General features: G+C 43.9%; 1 protein-coding gene across 1 annotated transcript; it reads left to right on the top strand.

Annotated features, from left to right (window-relative positions):
• Positions 1–594: 594 nt before the first annotated feature.
• LOC138746903 (interleukin-23 subunit alpha-like) lies at positions 595–10,830 on the top strand. Its single transcript, XM_069905535.1, has 4 exons — positions 595–936; positions 5,225–5,326; positions 7,064–7,216; positions 9,557–10,830. The coding sequence occupies exons 1-4, from the start codon at positions 784–786 to the stop codon at positions 9,791–9,793; spliced, it is 645 nt and encodes a 214-aa protein (XP_069761636.1). The 5' UTR covers positions 595–783; the 3' UTR covers positions 9,794–10,830.
• The last annotated feature ends 12,498 nt before the right edge of the window (positions 10,831–23,328 follow it).

The raw sequence follows: 23,328 nt of genomic DNA, 5'->3' as shown, positions 1-23,328 counted from the left end.
GAAATCTCGGGTTGACCCACGAACTCGGTTCGAAACGGCGACCGCTCGATTTCTGCCGTTGTGAGTAGATCACGAGAGGGAGTTTCTGGCCATACAGGTGCACTGAGATCCTTACTGAACAGGTACTTGGGGGGCGAGACAACCCCAATAGCGCATATTAAATTAAATAGAGATTTTTTTAATAAATGATAGACAAAATGAAATATTCGCAGTCCTAGAATAAGACGTGGGTTCCTCCCAGCGGTTTGTGTTTGGCTCCAGATTGAAGAGTCTCCGATCTGAATGCAGCACCTACCGAAGAGAGTGGAGGGGGGGGGGGGGGGTGGGGGGTGTGCGCTTGCTTTGAGTTTTTAAAATAAAACTTTCCCTCCCCAAAAGAAAAATAAAATCCGTGTCGTGTTCAGGGGTTCTTCACTTAGGACATCCACGATACTGTCATGCCAAGGGTTATCTGTGCTAGGAGCGGGGTGGAATAAATGTCCTCACGAAAATATCATGACCTGTCTAAATTTATGGCAAATAGAGGAATTCGTAACCCAGTTATTGACGCAAACCCCGAAGAAGGAAACACAAGTCTTTCTTGGAACACATGACTCTCCGGTGGAAAATGTGCGTTATGGTTTTGAAAGAGAATGAGGCAGGTGAATTGGAGTAGGTGCGTTGTTGGCAAAGGAGCCTCGCTCTCCAAAGCTGAACTGGGAAATTCCACTGGAACAGGGTCGGTATAAAGGCAGGGCCCCGTGAATTTGACAGTCAGAGTTGAGCGCTGACCCTTTTTATGCCATGGAGAGATGGTTCGGGACCCTGGCGCTGAGCTGGCTGCTCAGTGTGGCCTGGATAGCGGCGACGGAGCCAGTTCAACAGCCCAACTGGATATCCTGTCGAAAACTTTCCAGGAATCTCACTTCACAAATTTCGAACTACACGCAAAGGCCGGTGAGTTGTTTAAAAAATCGTTGAAGATTTGATCCAAAAACAATTCTAATTACAACTAACTACAAACGTTTTTATTTTGATATGTTAAAACACTTCCTTTACTCAGTAAAAAGACGAGGCTGGAGGAACTCAGTAGGTCAAACAGTGTCCTTCATGTAGCACAGTTAAAGATACATCACCGACGTTTCGGGCTTGAGCCCCTCATCAAGGTCTGGACAAAATGTGGGCAGGCCCTGGAGATGGACCAAGCGAATGTGAGGCCAATATTTTCCAGACCTTGATGAGCGTCTCAAGCCCGAAACGTCGATGATGTATCTTTATCTGTGCTACATAAAGGACACTTTGACCTGCAGAGTTTCTCCAGCTTCGTGTTTTTACTTCAACCACGGTGACTGCCAGACTTTCGTGTTTTACTTTCTTAACTCGGTTCCCTTTCCCACCTGCCGACCATTCCATTCCGGCCACCACCCCTCCTTTCTGGTTCTGAGAAAGCAGAACAGGGCAGGAGAGGAGCAGACCTTTCAGCCAACTCAAATGAGAACTCTGCTACTTTGAAACTCCACCATCACCCTCCTCTTTCTGCTCTCTCTCTCTCGCTCTCCCACCTCCCACTCTCCTGCCTGTCTCTCAACTCCACCATTCCTGGCTCCATTTGTCAATCATCCTTTACCCCTCCTGAATCCACCTCCCTCCTTTCTCAGCCTGAAGCAGGGTGGTGATTTGAAATGTTGCCTCCCTTCAGTGGTGTCACCCAGTGTGGTAACTCATGGTGTTACCCCACCATGAACCTCTTCCCATATTGTATTTGTAAATCATAATTCCCGTAGATCACTGAATGTAACGACAATAAGTCGTGAGATAAACAACTGGCAAAATTAACATTACCCCTTTAAATGACTATCATATCCACAGTCTAAATGTATTTACATCGTTTCGTCGGGGTAAAGTGAAAATTTGGTAAGAAAACAATAGAATTCGAAATAAAAACGTTTAAGAATGACATCAAAATTATGTTGATTTTAACATTAAACTTTATTGTTACATGAGATAAATGGATCAGATTTGCATAATCAATATGAATACTAACAAAATTGTTTTGTAAAATCTTTCTACACTGAATGTCGTTAACTGAGCAGAACCTTTTTTGATTTTTCTCCTTTTCCTTTAATTACTATTTCATTCTCAAAAAATATATTGATATAGGTTCACCAATACTACTTTTTAATAATGACATAATATATCAATACAATATAATCTGTTTGATTAAAATGTGGGGAACTTTGGATGAAATTGTATGATTTAAGTGTAATGTATCTTTTAGAATTTGTATCCGTATGTACTCTATTTTTGGATGTGAAATTTCAATGTTAATAAAAATATTGAAAAAGAAAGACAAATACTAATCCCCACAATATTGTAGCTAAAACACCAGAAAATCTGACAAAAGCAGCGACTGTAAAAACACCAGCAGCAACAAAAACAACAGCGCTTGCTGATGTAGAAGGAAGCCCGTTATTTTCTTCCTATTACCTAAAAGGAACTGTTGCTTATATAGGTGATAATTGTATGCTGCCTATTGAAGGACCACTGGGAAAATGTTTTCCAGTAACCATATCCTGTGATACAAAAGCAGAAGACCTTAGAAATGCTTAGCAGGTGAGTTGGTTAGGATTCAATGTCAGAATCGGGAGGTTCTGCTGCAGCTGAACAGGGTTCTGGTGAGGCCGCACGTGGAGGTTCTCGTTTCCTCACTGGAGAAAGGATAGATTGGCTGTGGAGGTGGTGCAGAGATGGGGAGCTCCCCTGTGGGGAGATCAATTTATCTGGGTTTGTACTCAGTGGGGTTTAGAAGGATGAGGGGGGGGGTCTTTTAGAGACATAAAAAGATGAAAGAAATAGATCAGACAGAAACGGAGGTTGTTTCCACAGGGAGGCGAGTCTAGAAGAGGGGACGGAGATGAGGAGGATCTGCTTCTCCCAGAGAGTGGGGAATCTGTGGGATTCTCTGGGAGTAGATTCAGGACAGAGATGAGGAGGATCTGCTTCTCCCAGAGAGTGGGGAATCTGGGATTCTCTGGGAGTAGATTTAGGACAGAGATGAGGAGGATCTGCTTCTCCCAGAGAGAGGGGAATCTGTGGGATTTTCTGCCTGAGGAAGCAGTGGGGGCTGCCTCATTAAATGTATTGAAGAAACAGAGAGAAAGATTTTTGAACAGTTGGAGAATTAAGGGTGATGGGGAAGTAGAGCTGAGTTCGCGGCCAGATCAGCCGTGATCTCACGGAATGGGGCAGCAGGCTCGTGTTTGCTTTTGTATGATTGCGTGAATAACCTGAAATCTAATTGAATAGTGGCAGAGAGCGCTGATACTGATTTTGATGAAGCGCCTGGTTTTATCTTGAACCAATGTATCTCGCTCTGCCAACCCTCCAGAGGGTGTTGACTGTGCGGAATTGGAGAAGTGGTAACGCTCACAGTGATTCAGAGCGCCGACTCCCTGCCTCCAGATGACCTTTACTCGTTTTGCACTGAATCCCATCGCAGCATTTTGGATTCGTCGCGTTCTCTCCCGACACGCTGGAACGTCAGTGTCGCCTAACCCCACAGACCTGCGGGGTTGGGAGCGATTGCTTCGATAGGCGCTGAACAATTTTTTCCTCGACCCCCAGATGCAAATTGACCAGTCTTGATAAAGGCTGATATTGCTCGAAACTTCAACCGTTCTCTTTCTCCCACGGAAACTGCTCGACTCACTGGCTTCCTCCAGCAGCAAGAGGGAGTTTGTCTTCAGATCCCGTCTCTCCCAATAGCTCCTGACCTGGCGGGCTCCTTTCCCAGCTACGCTGCTTGGAAGTCCTCGAAATACCTCGAGGTATTTCTCCGAGGACGGAGATGCAGAAAGGGAGGCAGGACGAACGCAACAAAGGGAGACGTTCTTGGAGACAGTGGAATCTGGAGCCCAGCGCATGCTGCAGGGTCAATGGGAGAGAAAGGATGGAGGACTTTTCGGGCCTTCATCACAGCTGTGGAAATATAGTGGAGAGGCCAGTGGAAAGAGCACAGAAAGTTGGAGGCCAACCATTTCATTTCTGCATCCTATTCCTGTCAAACCAAAACCACCCTACATTGGAGGAGTAGCACCTGATTTTCTGTTTGGGCCCTCTCCAACCGCATGGCATTATCATCGACTTCTCTAGTTTCTCCTAGCCCACTCTCCATTCTGTCTTCTTTCCTCCAGCCCTCCACCCCCTTCCCTCTGCATTCACAGAGCCCTTCCTCTGTTTGCTGCTGTCCCCTCCTTCCCTTATCCACCTATTACCTCCTGCCATGTGGGACTGTTCTCCTCTCCATGCCCCTCCCCATCCACCTACCATTTTGTTCAGACACCTGCCTACGCTTTTCTAGCCCAAAAAGTTAGTGGTGTATCTTTATCTTTGGTGCATAAAGGACACTGTTTGACCTGCTGAGTTTCTCCAGCCTCGTGTGTTTACTTCAACCGTGGAGTCTGCGGACTTTTGGGTGTCACACATGGTTGGAGGGATTGGCCAGCCAAGGAGGGGTGAAACATGGTGGACAGAGGCAGTAGATCTGCAAATGGCAAACAAGGGGGAGAGAGAGGTGAGAAATCACGGAGTCAGAGGCGTGGGGGGGGGGGGGGCGAGGATGATCAGAGACAAAGACTGCCATTACTGCGATATGATCAGCAGAGAAGGTGATATTGGATGTGTACAGAGAGACCAAATGGAACTGAAGGAGGTGGAAGAGGAGAGAGCAGAGAAGTCCAATGGAGAGATGGGGGATGAAACCAAAGGAGGGATGAGAATGTGTGGGGAACTGGGAGTTGTTCCCAGGTTAAATGGCAATTAGGACAGCATTGCGTTAGACTACAATAACATAATGAACAACAAATTCCTTCCCATTCGAGTTGTGAACATGATCATAGATAGATCATAATGGAGCAGATACATTTGTAGCATTGAAGAGACTTCTAAACCAGTGGTTCTTAACCTTTTTCTTTCCACTCACATTCCATTTTAAGTAATCCCTATGCAATAGGTGCTCTGTGATTAGTAAGGGATTGCTTAAGGTGGGATGTAGATGCAAAGAAAAGTTTGAAAACCACTGTTCTCTGCAGACACATGGACATGAAGGGGATGGACAGATATGTATTAGCAGAGTTTTAGTTTGACTGGGACATCATGTTCGGCCCAGACCTGTGGGTTGAAGGGCCTGTTCCTGTGCTGAACTGCTCAATATTTTACAATAAGAACTCGGTTTTTATCTTGGCAGAAGGGCTGCTTGGAAAATCTTCAGCTGAAGGACAATGACAATATCCCACGGATAGAAATCAGTGACAAATGTGACCCCAGCGCGCTCAAGACTGTTCCAGAGGTGAGCTTAGCGGGCAGAAGGCTGTGGATTTCTGGATCATGTGACCACTTTGCCCAACACCTCCGCTCTGTGTATGGGCGCAAACGTAGCTGACCATTTCCATTTCCCCAACCATTCCTCCAGTGATGAGCACACAGGGGCCGCTTCTTTTTAATGTTGTACATCAATGATTTGGATTGTGGAATGAATGGCTTTGTGGCCAAGTTTGCAGATGATACAAAGGTAAGTGGAAGAGCAGGTAGTGTAGAGGAAACAGGGAGGCTGCAGAAGAACTTTGACAGATTAGAAGAATGGGCAAATGTTGGAAAGTGCACGGTCATGCACTTTGATAGAGGAAATAAACGAGCAAACTATTTTCTGAATGGGGAGAAAACTGAAAATCCCCAGATGCAAAGGGACCTGGGAGTCCTTGTGAAGGATACCCTGATGGTAAACTTGCAGGTTGAATCGGTGGTGAAGAAGGGAAATGCAGTGCTGGCATTCTTTTCCAGAGGAATAGAATATAAGAATAGGGATTTGATGTTGAGCTTCATAAGGGCCTGGTGAGACCTTTTGTGAGCAGTGTTGGGCTCCTCATTTAAGAAAGGTTGTGCTGACATTGAAGAGGGTTCACGAGGATGATTCCGGGAATTAAAGGGTTATCATACGAGAAGCATTTGACAGCTCTTGGCCTGTACTCATTGGAATTTAGGAGAATAAGGGGAGGAAATCTCATTGAAACATTGGACAGTATACAGTAAATGGCAGATGCACAAAGGGATCTTGGAGTGCAAGTCCATAGTTCCCAAAAAAGGGACAATATAAGTCAATAGCACGAGAAAGAAGTCCTACAACATGCTTGCCTTCAGCAGTTGGCCGCTGCATAAACCAGTGGTTGGGCCACATTTGGAGTGCTGTGTGGAGTTTCAGTCGCCTCACTACAGGTGGAGGTTTTGGGCAGTGTAGAAGAGGATCACCAGGATGTTTCCTGGATTGGAATACATTAGGTACAAGGAGGGGTTGGTCAAACCTGGGTTGTTTTCTTTGGAATAATGGAGGCTCAGGGGAGACCTGACAGATGTTTATACTTTTGAAGGCATTGTTGTGAGTGAGGAAACAGGCTTGGTAGGTCTCAAAGGCAAGGACTCTAAACACAGTTTTGGTAGGGAAGGATTTTATTTCCAGAAGCCAAGTGTGGGAAATGGTAACTGACGCACGCACGCACGCACGCACGCACGCACGCACGCACGCACGCACGCACGCACGCACGCACGCACGCACGCACGCACGCACGCACGCGGCTCCGACCTCTCGTCTACTGCAGACAGCTATGTAAGGCCCTGCCTCAAGAAGGCAGTCAACGTCATAAAGGACCCCCATTACCGTGATCACCGCCTCTTCTCACTGCTCCATTTGGCAGAAGGTACAGAAGCCCGAGGCTGGCACCTTCAGGTTCAAGAGCAACTTTATCCAACATCTACCAGGCACTTGAACCTCCCCGTCACCATGGCCCTGACCACAATCTACTCTGGGACCACCAAGTCACTTGTCTGCACTGCTGAAACATCCCTTTTTCTCTACCTTTGTATTTATTATCTCTTTCTGTACAGTAATTGAATGTATAGTGTTGGAATTGTTTACAAAGCATGTGAGAGGCTGCAGCAGGTAGGAATTTCGGTGCAGCTGGGTGTTGTACTGATGTGTATGACTGTGAACTCACTGCATTATCATCATCTCCCCTCCTTTTGACTCTTTCAGACATGCCTGAAAAAAATTAAGGAAGGTTTGTTATATTACCACAATCAGTTTAACCAACTGGGAAAAACAAGAGTGTCAAAACACAGCAGTGACATTTGGACATTTGCGGATAATCTTTCAAAAAATATCTTGGACCTTCTCAACTCAATTAAGGTAATGCATCACTCCATACACAGACTTGAAAGTGGGATGTGTGATAGTCCAGATTCTATCACCAATGTGTCTATGTACAGATGGTAGTGTAGGGTGACTGTGATTGGCTGAGAGTGTAGCCACACCTACTGGCAGGTCTTAAAGGATTGTTCCTAGCCAGACCAGGTCATTCTGGACTGGTCGACCTACTTGAGATAGGCTCCAGTCTTTTAGTTAATAAAAGCCTTGGTTTGGATCAACAAGTCTTTGGTTCTTTCGACGCGCATTACAGGATGGCAATTTGCCAGGTTCGAAGGGTTGATCGTGGGGTTTTTCCATGGAGGGTTGGTGAGACACAAACTGGAGGATGTGGGTTAAGGGTGAAAAGGTAAAGGTTTAGGGGGAACATGATGGGGGAACTTCTTCACACAGAGAGTGGTGGGAATCTGGAATGAGCTGAGGTTGTGAATGTGGGCTCAATTTTAACATTTAAGAGGAATTTGGACAGGTACATGGATGGGAGAGGTATGGAGGGTTATAGACTGGGTGCAGGTGAGGCATAAAAATGGTTTGGCACAGACTAGAAGGGCTGAAGGACCTGTTCTATGGTTTTAGATAGTATCGGACTCCATACCAGAGTTCTACGTGAATCATCTGGACCACTGAAGCTTCATAAGTGGCTTTTTTTTTGTACCTTTAGAGCAACATAATTTCCAAATTAACCTTAAGAGGAAAGCTTGATTTGTGGATTGCTTGAAGTAACTGAGTTAGGCTGACAATTCACAACCAAGGAAGGGAGTGATAAAAGTCCAGGTTCAGCAGCGAGAGAAAGAAACGGAGCAAAATTATCAAAAGGTAATGGCTAATGAAGCCAATTAATGCAAAAGCTTGCGAACATTTGGGTCAAGAAATTTCATCTGAGAAAACTGCGCCGATGATGAATGGAATTGACTGTCTCCAGAGGATTCAGGAAAAGATACTTCACCAAGTCTTACCTCTGATTCATATCTTTGTTGGGAGAAAATTAGATCATGGTTTTAAAAGGATCTTCAAACAGCTTGAGAAACACAAAGTGAAAATCAACTTGCCTCTAGTTGAACCAACCAACCAAATGAACAGGTGAACTAGATAGTGGAGTGAAGGAGAAAAAAAATGTTAAAACTGTTCAAAAAATACAGAAATCAAAGGGTTGGATGTGGTGGAAATAATGTTCTCAGGTGCATCTATTTCAATGCAAGGAGTGTTGTAGGAAAGGCAGTGCAATTTATGATATTGTGGCCATCAGTGAAACTTGGTTGCAGGAGGGGCAGGACTGGCAGCTCAATGTTTCTGGCATTCCGTTGATTCAGACGTGATAGAGCGGGGATTGGGGGGATGAAAGGGGGAGGAGTGGCACTGCTCATCAGGGAAAATAGCACAACGGTGCTCAGGCAGGACAGACCAGAGGGCTGGTCTACTGAGGCTATATGGGTGGAGCTGAGGAATGGGAAAGGCATGGCCACACTCATGGGGTTATATTATGGACAGTCAACTTCCTAATAGTCTGTTTCTGAGACTGGTAGAATCTAAGACAAGAGAGTGAGGGGTTGGGACTCAGAAGATGGGTGTGGGGAGAATTCTTCACTCAGAAGGTGGTGGGCACATGGAGTGAGCTGTCAGACAAGGTGGTGGAGGCCCGGATGTTGGCTTTCTTTAATAAACCCTTGGATAACTCCATGGATTGGAGGGGTCTGGGTCTAATGTGGGCAAGTGGGACTAAAGCAGAGAGGGCACTTGGTTGGGCACAGACCAGCTGGGCTGTGGGATTGTCTCCATGCAGTAGGACTCCATACTTCTAGTCAAGTACAATACTCCACCATCAAGCTTATGCTTGATGTGGTAAAAGAGTTTGAGTGCAAAAATGCAGCCATTGTGATTTTGTTCTTTCTGTGCCATAACTTCGATATTGCATTTAACCCCAGGCTACAGAGATGACAAGATTGTACAGTTAAAACCCTCAGTATCCAGCACCGAAAGGGATTGGTAGATGCCAGATGAATGAATTTGCTGGTTGCTTGAGATTGCATGCTGTGTGATTGGTGAACTAACCACCAGGGGCACCCATTTTAAACTTTTGTACTTTTTACCTATTTATTTTGCGCAATTCTTTTTGCTTTAGACTGCCGGTTGCTTGAATTCCAGATAATAGGGATTTTACTGTACTTAACCCACTGCAGAACACATTTCCTCCATCACAATGTCACCCCTCTCTACATCCCTCATGGAGAGAGACTCTGAATCAAATATGTGAGATGTCTCACTGCTTGTTTTCTGACAGCAATTTCTGCCACCTTGTTCAAGCGTGATTCTTTTTTGTTGCAGATGACCGACATCACAGACAGCAAGGTAACAGAGATGAGTGGCGCAGACCAGCTCCAGATCAATGACTGGATTTTGAACTGCACCATGTTTCTTACTCTGCAGAGATTTCAGTCCTTCTCTTCTCTGGTGGCCCGTGTCTTTGGACATCCTTCTGGAAACCCTTCCAATCACCAGAACTTGGGACTTTTGAGTGAGGGAACAAGAACTGCCCATTGCCCAAAAATGTCCAATTTGTGACCAAATTTGCCTAAAGATTTGAAATGCTGATTCATGGATCTTCCAATCCCAACCTTGCTTTATCAATCACAATTTTTATAAAGAAAAAAAAATCACCTTTTATCTTGCACAGCTACTATTTTCTATTATTTATTGTCTATCAATCTCTTTTTAATTTAATGTCATGCCTATTTAATGTACTGTAATTGGACTGCTTCGGCTGCAGCAAAAGAATCTGGACATTGTACAACATGTATGACAAGAAATTCAACATCATTTAAAGAACATTTCATCAGAAACAAGGCAGGAGTTGACCACTTGGCCCATCTATTCTGCTGCCCCATTCAGTGAGATCACAGCTGATCTGACTGTGGACTCGGCTCCACTTCCCCACCCTTTCCCCATCACCCTTAATTCCGCAACTGTTCTAATATCTCTTTCTGTGTCTTCAGTACATTTAAAGAAGCAGCCTCCACTGCTTCCTTGGGCAGAGAATCAACCGATTCCCCACTCTCTGCGAGAAGCAGTTCCTCCTCATCTCCGTCCTAAATCTACTCCCAGAGAATCCACCGATTTCCCCACTCTCTGGGAGAAGCAGATCCTCCTCATCTCTGTCCTGAATCTACTCCCCTGAACCTGGAGGTTATATCCCCTCGTTCTAGTCTCACCTCCCTGTGGAAACAATTTTCTGTTTCCATCTCATCTGTTCCCTACATCATTTTATGGCTCTATAAATCTCCCCTCATCTTCTGAGTACAGTCCTAGGCAACTCATTCTCTCCCCACATGCTCACCCCCTCATCTCTGGACCAACCTGGTGAACCCCCTCTGCACCACTTCCACAGCCAGTCTATCCTTTCTCCAGAGTGGACTGCATGTAGTACTCCAGATGTTGGAGAAGACAGTGGTGTTAACCACTGTTTTGCTATGATTGGCTACTGCCGGCTGGACATGCCTCGTGAGACCGTTCCTAGTCATAGCCCTTTTCATGCTCCCCATTCCTCTCTGCCTTGATCAGTCAATGAGGTTGATGGCTGTTCCAGTCGAAAGTTAATAAAAGCCTGTCAGTTTCACAACTTGAGTCTTTTTGTGATTATTGATGGTGTATCAACAATGCTTAGGAAGGAGGAGCCACGTGATGGAGTAGTGGCCGGTCGGGGAACTCCAGCCCTCTCCGGAAAAGTTTTAAAAAAACACAGAAAACACAAAGGCACAAACACAAAAATTAAAATAAAGTGAAAGTAAAGGTGGGAAGAAAATGGCAAGAAAGAAAGAAAAGTCGAAAGCAACGGGAAGAGAAGAAGAAAGGACGTCGGAAGAAGGTGAAGGCCTTACCTGTCCGAGGAGGCCCGCCGCGGAGAGAGAAGCCCGCTCCCTAAGGTCAGTTGAAGTCCCGAGCTTGGGACTACAAAAATGGCTGGCAGAGCCAAGCAAAAGTGCGCAACCGCGCATGCGCGAGGAGTCGCGTATGTGCGATGCGCACAACAAAAAAAACACTGACGGGAGGGGGGACCAGCTGAGGAGTCGATCTCCACAGCTGAGAATGACAGCTACAACACAACAGCAGGAAGAGAACATAGAAAACAACGAGAACAAGAAAGAAGAGTAAAAAGAAAACAAGGAAACAACAGATGACCAACCCAGAGGAAGAAGAAGAAGAAGAAGAAGAACATAGAGAAATGGAAGAAGAAGGGAAAGGCAAGACAATGGATATATTTTTTTTAAGAATATATGGAATCAGTAAAAGAATGGCAATCACAAGAATTTAGTGAAATAAAAAGAAGAATTAAAAGTACAGAAAAATAATGAATAGATTAGAGATGGTCATGTCAGATATAGGAAAAAGAGTGGACAAGGTGGAAGAACGAGAAACAGTCGTAGAAATGGAAGTAGAGGACTTAAGAAAGAAATTAGAAGAATCTAATAAAAAAGTTAAAGAGACACAAGAGCTGTTAGCTCAGAAGATAGATATAATGGAAAATTATAATAGAAGAAATAATATAAAGATAGTGGGCCTAAAGGAAGATGAAGAAGGCAAGAACATGAGAGAATTTATAAAAGATTGGATCCCCAGGGTCCTAGAAAGACCAGAATTACAGGAAGAAATGGAAATAGAAAGGGCACATAGAACACTAGCCCCGAAACCACAGCCACAACAAAATCCAAGATCCATTTTAGTAAAATTCCTAAGATATACAACAAGAGAAAATATATTGGAGAAAGCAATGAAGAAAGTAAAGGAAGACAAAAAGCCACTGGAATATAAAGGTCAAAAAATTTTTTTCTATCCAGACATAAGTTTTGAACTCCTGAAGAAGAGGAAGGAGTTTAATACAGCAAAAACGATCCTATGGAAAAAAGGATATAAATTTATGCTAAAGTACTCAGCGGTACTTAAAATAGTTCTTCCAGGGCAGCAAAACAGAATATTCTCGGATCTGGAGGAAGCACAAAAATTTGCAGAACAACTACAAAACAAACAGAGAGATGAAGACATGTAACGAGAGTAAAAATGACCACGAACTATATGTATGTGCGTATATGGGTATATATATGCGTATATATATATATATATATATATATATAAATATATGTGTGGGTGTGTGTATGTATATATGTGTGTACATGACTGTATCCGTATTTAAAGGAAAATATATAGAGTATAGATAAGAACTAATAAGGGAAAGAAAGGGAAGAGAGAAAGTAAGGGTGGAATTAAGAGAGTGACCTTTGTTATATATGAACATTGAAATCTTTTCTGGGGGGGGCTGGGTGGGGAGGAGTTACGGTCACTGCAAAATCAGTTGACGCTTGCGAATGAATTCGCAAATCCAAATGGAGAGGGGAGATGTGGTTGCCCGACAAGGGATAAAGGGCAACTCAGGAAGGGGAGGGGATAGTGGGGTTAAAGAAATTTTAGATAGGAGAATAAGGGAAATGTTTAATGTTTTAGAAATGTTGTCTTATAAAGTATTCAAAACAAGAAAGCAGAAATGGATAAGAAGGAAAGGTGATGATGAGGAAACGGAAAGGAAAGATAAACAAAGTATGAAATGGCTACGTTGAACTATATGACTTTAAATATTAACGGAATACATAACCAAATCAAAAGGAATAAACTGCTAAATTTACTGAAAAAAGAAAAAATTGATATAGCATTCGTGCAAGAAACACATTTAACTGAAATGGAGCACAAGAAATTAAAGAGAGATTGGGTAGGACATGTAACAGCAGCGTCATATAATTCAAAAGCTACAGGAGTAGCTATATTAATCAGTAAAAATGTACCAATTAAAATAGAAGAGGAAATAATAGATCCAGCAGGGAGATATGTAATGATAAAATGTCAGATATATTCGGAGTTTTGGAATTTACTCAATGTATATTCACCTAACGAAGAAGATCAAAAATTTATGCAAGATATTTTTTTGAAACTAGCAGACACGCAAGGGAACATACTAATAGGAGGGGATTTCAACCTTAATTTGGATTCAAACATGGATAAAACTGGGAAAAAAATTAACAGAAAGAACAAAGTAACCAAATTTATAATTAAATCGATGCAAGAAATGCAACTTTTGGATATATGGAGGAAACAACACCCAAAGGAAAAGGAATATTCATATTATTCGGGTAGACATAAAACATACTCAATAATAGACCTATTCCTGTTATCAGCTCGTATGCAAGACAGAGTAAGAAAGACAGAATATAAAGCTAGAATATTATCGGACCACTCACCCCTGATATTGACAATAGAGTTAGAGGACATCCCTCCAAGAATGTATAGATGGAGATTAAACTCCATGCTACTTAAAAGGCAGGATTTTAGAGAATTAATTGAACGACAAATTAAAATGTACTTTGAAATAAATACGGAATCAGTGAAAGATAAGTTTATACTATGGGGCACAAAGAAAGCGTTCATCAGAGGGCAAATAATAAGTTATGTAACCAAGATGAAGAAGGACTACAATCAGGAAACAGAGCAGTTGGAAAGGGAAATAGTAAATATAGAAAAAGAATTAGCAATGAAGGAAGACACAACTAAAAGAAGAGAATTGGCAGATAAAAAAAATAAAATGAAACACAACAAACATATAAGGTGGAGTAGAACATAATGAAGACAAAACAGAAATATTATGAACTAGGAGAAAAAACGCACAAAATTCTAGCATGGCAGCTTAAGACAGAACAAACTAAGAGAATGGTATTGGCATCAAGGAAAAAAGACAAACAAATCACATATAATCCAACAGAGATTAATGAAAACTTCAGAGAATTCTACGAACAATTATACCAAACTGAAAACGAAGGGAAAGAAGACAAAATAGATGAATTTTTAACTAAAATTGAACTACCAAAATTACAAATAGAGGAACAAAATAAATTGACAGAACCATTTGAAATAGTAGAAATACAAGAGATTATAAAAAAACTACCAAATAATAAAACATCAGGAGAGGATGGATTCTCAATAGAATTCTATAACACATTTAAAGATTTATTAATTCCTCCCCTCCTGGAAGTAATCAACCAGATTGATAAAACACAAAGCTTACCAGATTCATGCAAAACAGCAATAATTACAGTAAAATCAAAGACAGGGAAAGATCCACTCGCACCAGCGTCATATAGACCAATATCTTTACTTAACACAGATTATAAGATAATAGCTAAACTATTAGCAAACAGATTAGCCGACTATGTACCAAAAATAGTAAATCTAGACCAAACTGGATTTATTAAAAAAAAGATGAACAGACAATATTTGTAAATTTATTAACTTAATTCATGCAGTAGAAGGAAATAAAGCTCCAACAGTAGCAGTTGCTTTAGACGCAGAGAAGGCCTTTGACAGAGTAGAATGGAATTATTTATTCAAAGTACTACAAAAATTCAGTTTACCAGAGAAATATATTAATTGGATTAAAGCATTAAATAAGGGGCCATTGGCGAAAGTGACAGTAAATGGATATATATCAATGCAATTTAACTTAAGCAGATCAACAAGGCAGGGATGCCCACTATCACCCTTATTGTTTGCGTTAGCTATAGAACCACTAGCAGAATTGATAAGAACAGAAAATAAAATAAAAGGGATAAAAATAAAAGACAAGGAATATAAAATCAGTTTATTTGCAGATGATGTTATAGTATACTTAACAGAACCAGAAATATCAATAAAAGAATTACATAGGAAATTGAAGGAATATGGAGAAGTGTCGGGATACAAGATTAACACAAATAAAAGTGAAGTAATGCCAATGAATAATGCCGATTTCTCAAAATTTAAGGAAGATTCATCATTCAGATGGCAAATGCAAGCAATACGATACCTTGGTATACAAATAAATAAAAACCTCGGCCATGTATATAAACTCAATTATTATCCACTAATGAAAAAATCACAGGACGACTTAGAGCATTGGAAAGACTTACCACTAACACTAATAGGAAGGATAAACTATTAAAATGAACATTTTCCCAAGGATACAATACCTATTTCAGGCATTGCCAATACACTTGACGGAGAAATTCTTCAAGGGGTTAAAGAAAATAACAAGGAAATTTTTATGGAAAGGGGGGAAACCGAGGATAGCACTAGATAAATTAACAGAATGGTATAAATAATGAGGCTTATAACTGCCAAACTTTGAAAATTATTATAGAGCCGCATAATTAAGATACCTATCAGATTTTTATCAAACAAGGGAAAAGCCAGATTGGACTAGATTAGAACTAGATAAAATAGGGGAGAAGATACCTGAACATATATTGCATAAATGGGATGAAAAATTGGTACAACGTAGGAATTCTCCAGTATTACATCATCTGCTCAATATTTGGAAGAAGATTCATGTAGAAAGGAATAAAACAAATTACCAACTACCAAAACTAATACTGACGCAAAATCAGCTAATCCCTTTTACAATAGATAACCTTTCCTTTAGAGAATGGGAGAAAAAAGGGATCAAAAGAATAGAAAATTGCTTTTCAGTAAATAAATTATTATCCTTTGAACAAATGAAGGATAAATATAATATAACTCAAGATACAGTGTTGGCATACTACCAACTGAAATCCTACTTGAAGGACAAATTGGGAAGCAGTTTGAGGTTACACAATGATAATCAAAAAATTTATAACAAACATGTATATTAAACTACAAGAAAAGGAGAACGAGGAAACAAATGGTAAAACCAAACACAAATGGGAACAAGATTTAAACATAAAGATAAAGAAGGAAGCATAGGAGAAGTTATGCTCTGGAACTATGAGAAATACAATAAACATGAGGTTACGTATGATACACTATAACTGGATACACAGGCTATACATTACACCTCAAAAGTTAAATGGGACCCAACAGTTTCTGACAGATGTTTTCGCTGTAAAAAGGAAATGGGAACAACAATTCATGCAATCTGGACGTGTGAGAAAGTGAAAAAATTTTGGGAAGATCTAAACCAGATATTAAATAAAATTACAGAAAGCAATATACCAAAAAACCCAGAGATCTTCCTCCTAAGTAACATAAAAAACAAAGAATTTGGACTTGATTTCGATGGTGCACAAAAAAGATTTGTTAGGATAGCCCTAGCTGTAGCAAAAAAATGTATTATGTCAGCCTGCAAATTAGAAGATAAGTTGAGAATACAACAATGGTATATAGAAATGAATAAATGTATTCCACTAGAAAAAATAACATATAATTTAAGAAATAATATTACAATATTTGAACAAATATGGGAGCCATACATGAAACACAATAGAGAAAACCTACCGGGGACATCTACTACCTAAACTGACAGAAGGAGAAGGGAATGAAAAGAATTGACTCAGTGGAACTTCTTGTTTATTTTTATTGAGAGACAACATTGTTTGACGGGTTTAATGTATCTTAGATTCTAAACTTTAAATGAATGGGAGGGGAGGTAGGGAGGGTGGGATGGGAAGAGGGAGGGGGAAGAAAACGACACTGTATATATTTGAAAAGAAAAATGTATGTATCTTGATCAATGTGGTTTATCGTGTGAAAAATAAAAATTTTTTAAAAAAACAATGCTTAGGAAATGTCATGTTGTTGGAGAATTTATTGCCAGGATTAGGGAAGTTGTTACTATGAGAGACTGGTAGAGCAACCTGTTTTCCTTGGACTGCAGGAGGCTGAGAGAGTATTTTACTGAGGACTATAAAAATCATGAGGGGCACAGCTAAGGTGAACAGTGACCGTCTGATTCCCAGAGTGGGAGAATCAAGACGAGAGGATGTAGGGCGGCGGGATTGGGGAGGGGGGGGCGGCGGGATTGGGGAGGGGGGGGCGGCGGGATTGGGGAGGGGGGGGCGGCGGGATTGGGGAGGGGGGGGCGGCGGGATTGGGGAGGGGGGGGCGGCGGGATTGGGGAGGGGGGGGCGGCGGGATTGGGGAGGGGGGGGCGGCGGGATTGGGGAGGGGGGGGCGGCGGGATTGGGGAGGGGGGCGGCGGGATTGGGGAGGGGGGAGGGATTGGGGGGGGGCGGGATTGGGGGGGGCGGGATTGGGGAGGGGGGCGGGATTGGGGAGGGGGGCAGGATTGGGGAGGGGGGCGGGATTGGGGAGGGGGCGGGATTGGGGAGGGGGCGGGATTGGGGAGGGGGCGGGATTGGGGAGGGGGCGGGATTGGGGAGGGGGGCGGGATTGGGGAGGGGGGCGGGATTGGGGAGGGGGGCGGGATTGGGGAGGGGGGCGGGATTGGGGAGGGGGGCGGGATTGGGGAGGGGGGCGGGATTGGGGAGGGGGCGGGATTGGGGAGGGGGGCGGGATTGGGGAGGGGGGCGGGATTGGGGAGGGGGGAGGGATTGGGGAGGGGGGCGGGATTGGGGAGGGGGGCGGGATTGGGGAGGGGGGCGGGATTGGGGAGGGGGGCGGGATTGGGGAGGGGGGCGGGATTGGGGAGGGGGGCGGGATTGGGGAGGGGGGCGGGATTGGGGAGGGGGGCGGGATTGGGGAGGGGGCGGGATTGGGGAGGGGGGTGGGATTGAGGAGGGGGGCGGGATTGGGGAGGGAGGCGAGGGGGGTGGGATTGAGGAGGGAGGCGAGGGGGTGGGATTGAGGAGGGAGGCGAGGGGGTGGGATTGAGGAGGGAGGCGAGGGGGTGGGATTGAGGAGGGAGGCGAGGGGGGTGGGATTGAGGAGGGAGGCGAGGGGGTGGGATTGAGGAGGGAGGCGAGGGGGGTGAGATTGAGGAGGGAGGCGAGGGGGGTGGGATTGAGGAGGGAGGCGAGGGGGGTGGGATTGAGGAGGGAGGCGAGGGGGTGGGATTGAGGAGGGAGGCGAGGGGGTGGGATTGAGGAGGGAGGCGAGGGGGTGGGATTGAGGAGGGAGGCGAGGGGGGTGGGATTGAGGAGGGAGGCGAGGGGGTGGGATTGAGGAGGGAGGCGAGGGGGGTTGGATTGAGGAGGGAGGCGAGGGGACAGTTCTTCACTCAGAGGCTGGTGGGCCCATGGGACAAAGTGGTGGAGGCCGGGACATTGGCTTCCTTTAACAAACCCTTGGATAGCTCCATGGATGGGAGGGGACTGGACCTAATATGAGCAAGTGGGACTAAAGCAGTAGTACAAACTGGCCCTGAGTGTCTCTGTGACTTGGTCAGACTCTGCACTGGGCTGGGATCCTGTCAGGAACATCCTGTTTAAGTCATGAGGAAGGTGGTGTCGAAACACTGGAAGCTGGTTTCTGCAGAGGGGTTTTTGGCCAGCATCAGTCATTCCTGTGAATAGATCCCAGCACTGAAGTGCATGCTTTTGAATGCTCCAGACCGTGCCTGGATTGTCTTTGCATTATTGCGCTGTATGGGTTATGTCATTTAAAAAATTCCATGAAATTGAGATTTAGCAATTCAAATAGTGAGTCACTGATTCTATTCGTCACAGAAATTCGATTGAGTAGTGCCCAAAAATACAGTATTACATCATCTAATATGTTGGCAATCTTACAATGCTCACATTTCTAGATCTTGTTCTGGCCTCCAGTTCTAGTCTCACCTGTCAGTGAAAACAACCTCCCTGCTTCTATCTGATCTACCCTCTCCATGATTTTATGTTCCTCTATAAACTTTTTTCACCTGGAGTATAGGAGAATGAGGGGAGATTTGATAGCGATGTTTAAAATTATGAGGGGGGAGACAGAGTAAATGTAGATCTGCTTCTTCCACTGAGATAGAAACCAGAGGACATGGGTTGAATGAAATGGGAAAAGTTTAGGGGGAACTTCTTCACACACGTGTGGAACAAGCTGCCAGCTGAGGTGGTGAATGTGGGCTCAGTTTTAACATTTAAGAAGAATTTGGACAGGTACATGGATGGGAGGGGTATGGAGGGTTATGGACTAGGTGCAGTTGAATGGGAGAATAATAGTTCAGCACAGACTAGAAGGGCCTGTTTCTGTCCTGTATAGTTCTATGGTTCTATAAGATTTCCACTCCCTTCTAAACCACACTGAGTACAGTCCAAGGCGACTCATTCTCCCCTCATCTCTGGACCAACTTGGTGAACCTTCTCTCCACCACTTCTACAGCCAGTCTATCCTTTCTCCAGTGAGGAGACCAGAACTGCAGGCAGTACTCCACGTGTGACCTCACCTGGACCCTGTCCAGCTGCAGCAGAACCTCCCTGTTCTGAAATCCCATCCCTCCAGCTGTGAACGCCATCGTTGCATGCGATGGGATCTGTGACAGTGCGAGAGGCAGTGGCCTGGTTTACATTGGTGTGGCTATGGTCCAGGGGCCGGTACAAGGACATATCCAAGAGCTGAAATTTGGCCTCTGCAAAGCAGAAGCCAGTTCACCAGATGACAACAGCTCTCCCTGTCTGTGGATTTGATGACAAGGTGAGATGTAAGTGAGGTGTTGTGTGTTTGGAGGGGGTAAGAGAATGGGTGAGTGAAGTTGAGGTGATTGATGTCGTGTTGGCAATTAGATATGGAAAGGTGAAGGGAGGATAAAAGACCTGAAGGGACTGTTTTGTGAAGCAAGGTGTAACGGCACTGATTCACCCCATCTTACAAACCAATAAAGAATACACCTTCACTCATTTCTTTTCTTATTCACTAGACACCATGAAGTCGACTTTCTTTTCTTATTCACTAGACACTTTGAGAGCAACCCCCAAAACACCACCCAGCTAAACTCCTTTGACCTTCTTGTTGGCTCACTGCCACACGGGTGATTCTGACACTCGTTCTCCTCCTCCTCCTGCATCTGAGATCCACCACCCATACACTGACTCTTAACACACCTGCGTATGCACGCTATCACTCCCGTGCGTCGCATCACTTACATCATCAGTGGTGGCCACCACCGCTCCTGACGAAGGTAAGTACCAGACTGCGATAAAGGTTAGCAGAGCTAGAGATTTTCTCTTTGGATGAGAGGCGACTTGAGCTACAAGATTATGAGAGGCAGCGCCTTTTCCCCAAGGCGACAGCAACAAAACACTCTGTTGAATGCGAGGGAAGGAAAGTTTAGGGGCAATGTCAGAGGGATGTTTTTCCCCCCCACAGAGTAGTGGGTGCCTGGAATGCATCGCCAGGGTGGTGGGGGGGGGGGGGGGGGGCTGGTACTATCAAGGACATTTAAAAGACTCTTAGACAGGCACGTGGATGTGAGAAAAATAGAGGTAGGGAAGGGTGAGATTGTTGTGGAGTAGGTTTATGTAGATCAGCACAACATCATGGGCCAAAGGGCCTGTGCTCACTGGCATCACCAGTGGGGGTGCGGACCATACCAGGTGACACCATCAGAGGGGATGACACCAAAATGACTATCTATAACTTGTGCAGGGTTTCAGTGGAAATTTATTATTTTTTATAAAAATATCCCTGTCGTTTGTTATAATAACAAAAACATTTTTCATAAGCCCAGCTTACATGTATCAATATTCCTACAAAGGGTAAAAGATGCTCATTTACTTTTTGAACCTTCTAATGCGCTCCGGTCAGAGCTGTCATTATTACTCAATGAAAACGACGCTTTGAATCACGGGGTTCTGTCTGCATGCACTACAAGCGCACGCTGTGGTAAACCACTGTAGTGTATAATTATCTGGTCGGGCACACGCATTGGCCGTTTATACCTGTGGCCCCTCCCAATAGACAATAGGTGCTGGAGTAGGCCAATTGGCTCTTCGAGCCAGCACCGCCATTTATCAGATAATGGCTGATCTTTCCCTTTCAATAACCAATCCTTATCCCCATAACCCTCAACTCCCCTGCCCAGTGATTTATCCCCTTATCCAAATCATTTACATAAATGATAAACAACTGAGGGCCCAACACCAACCCCTGTGGGACCCCACTCGTCACATTCTGCCATCCAGAAAATGTCCTGTTTATCCCAACGCTTTGTTTCCTATTTCTCAACCAATTATCTATCCATGACAGCACCCTACTCCCGATACCATGCTCCTTGATTTTGCAAACTAGCCTCCTGTGTAGGACTTTATCGAAGGCTTTCTGAAAGTCCAAGTACACCACATCCACTGGCTCTCCCGAGTCCACCCTCCTTGTTATGTCCTCAAAAAATTCCAAGAGATTAGTCAAGCAAGATTTTCCTTTAAGGAACCCATGCTGACTAGCACCGATACTCTTATTCCTTCCTAAGTGTTCTGCTATTTCTCCTTTAATGATGGATTCCAATATCTTCCCCACCACCCCTATTCTCTCTCCCTCCCTTCTTAAAAAGTGGTACAACATCAGCCACTCTCCAGTCTGCAGGCACTTCCCCAGAATCTAAAGAACTTTGGAAAATGTCGACCAATGCTTCCACAATTTCCAGAGCAACTTCTCAAAGCACCCTGGGATGCAGCCCATCAGGCCCAGGGAACTTATCAGGCCTCAGTTCTAACAATTTGCTCACAATCACATGCTTCTGGATCTGAATATCCATCAAATTCTCTGTTTCCTTTGGTAATTTCACCAAGTCCCTAGATACTGCTTGACCCCCCCCCCCCCCCCCCCACCTTCCCCTATTCTGATCATAACCTATATCCTCCTTGGTAAAAACAGATGCAAAGTAATTGTTAAATTCCTCAGCCATCTCCATGTCTTCATTGATAATTTCACCTTTCTCCATTTTCAAGGGCCCAATTTTGGCCCTAACCAATTTCTTCCTTTTAACATAACTCACCAATTTGCCCTCATACTTCATTTTCCCCTCCTGAATGACTTTATTAGTTTCTCTCTGTTGGTTTTTAAAGGCCTCCCAATCCTCTAACCTCCCACTCTGCTTTGCCATCTTATACTTATTTCTTTTAGACCTGATACTGCACTTGATCTCCTTTGTCAGCCACGGCTCCCATTTGCTCTTCGTAGAGCCTTTCCTCCTCTTTGGAATGAATACATTCTGAATCCTATGAAAAATGTCTAGAAATACCTGCCATTTTTGTCCAGTTGTCCTCCCAGCTAGAATGTCCTTCCATTTTATTTTGGCTAGCTCCTCCCTCATAGCTGTATAGTCACCCTTATTTAGCTGTAGCACTAATGTTTCTGACTTCCTTCCCTTCTCCCTTTCCATTTACAGATTAAAAGTAACCATATTATGGTCACTATTACCTAATGACACCCCTACTTCAAGGTCCCTTATTAACTCCACGTTGCTGCACAGTATCAAGTCCAGAATCAACTTCCCCCGGTAGGTTCTGTCACAAGCTACTCCAGGAATGTATCTCGGAGACATTCAATAAACTCACTCTCTAGCTTTCCCATACCTACTTGAATTTCCCAGTCCACTTGGAAGTTGAAGTCACCCATAACTACTGTATCACTACCACTCTGACATGCCATTCTTAATTCTTTATTTATACTGATTCCCACATCTGTGCCACTGTTTGGAGGTCTGTATATGACCCCCATTATGGTTCTTTTGCCTTTGCAATTTCTCAACTCTATCCAAACAGACTCTACTCCACCTGATTCAATGTCTTTCCTTTCCAGTGCCTGAATTTCATTCTTCACCAACAGAGCCTAACTTTCTACCTCCTCTACCTAACTTTCTGTCTTTTCGATAGGACGCATATCCTGGAACATTAATTTCCCAATCCTGTCCCTCCTGCAGCCATCTCCGATACTCCAATAACATCATATCCTTCAATGTCCATTTGCGTCTCAAGCTCATCCATTTTATTCCTTATACTCTGTCCATTTAAATACAAAACCTTGAAACCCTAACACCCTGCTCTCTCCACTTTGCTACCTGACATTCTCTCTGAAACTCTCCTATCCCTCTTTGCTCCCTCTGGCTTTGAGATTTCACAGACGATTGCAACTACCCCTATGTTCTCCTTCCTATCCATTTCCCTATTAGTCTGGTTCCCCTCCCCCTGCCAATTGAGTTTAAAACATATCCAACAGCATTATTAAACCTTGTAGCAAGTATATTTGCCCCCTTTGGATTTAGGTGCAACCCATCCTTCCTGTAGAGGTCATGTCTCCCCAGAAGAGATCCCAATGATCCATGAATCTGAAACCTTGAGGAGTCACGTGATGGAGCAGTGGCCGGTCGGGGAACTCCAGCCCTC

This window comes from Narcine bancroftii, chromosome 12 (genome assembly GCF_036971445.1).
Source record: "Narcine bancroftii isolate sNarBan1 chromosome 12, sNarBan1.hap1, whole genome shotgun sequence".
Taxonomy (NCBI): Eukaryota; Metazoa; Chordata; class Chondrichthyes; order Torpediniformes; family Narcinidae; genus Narcine; species Narcine bancroftii.
The sequence above is the reverse complement of the archived record's forward strand: the minus strand, read 5'-3'. Positions and strand labels throughout refer to the sequence as shown.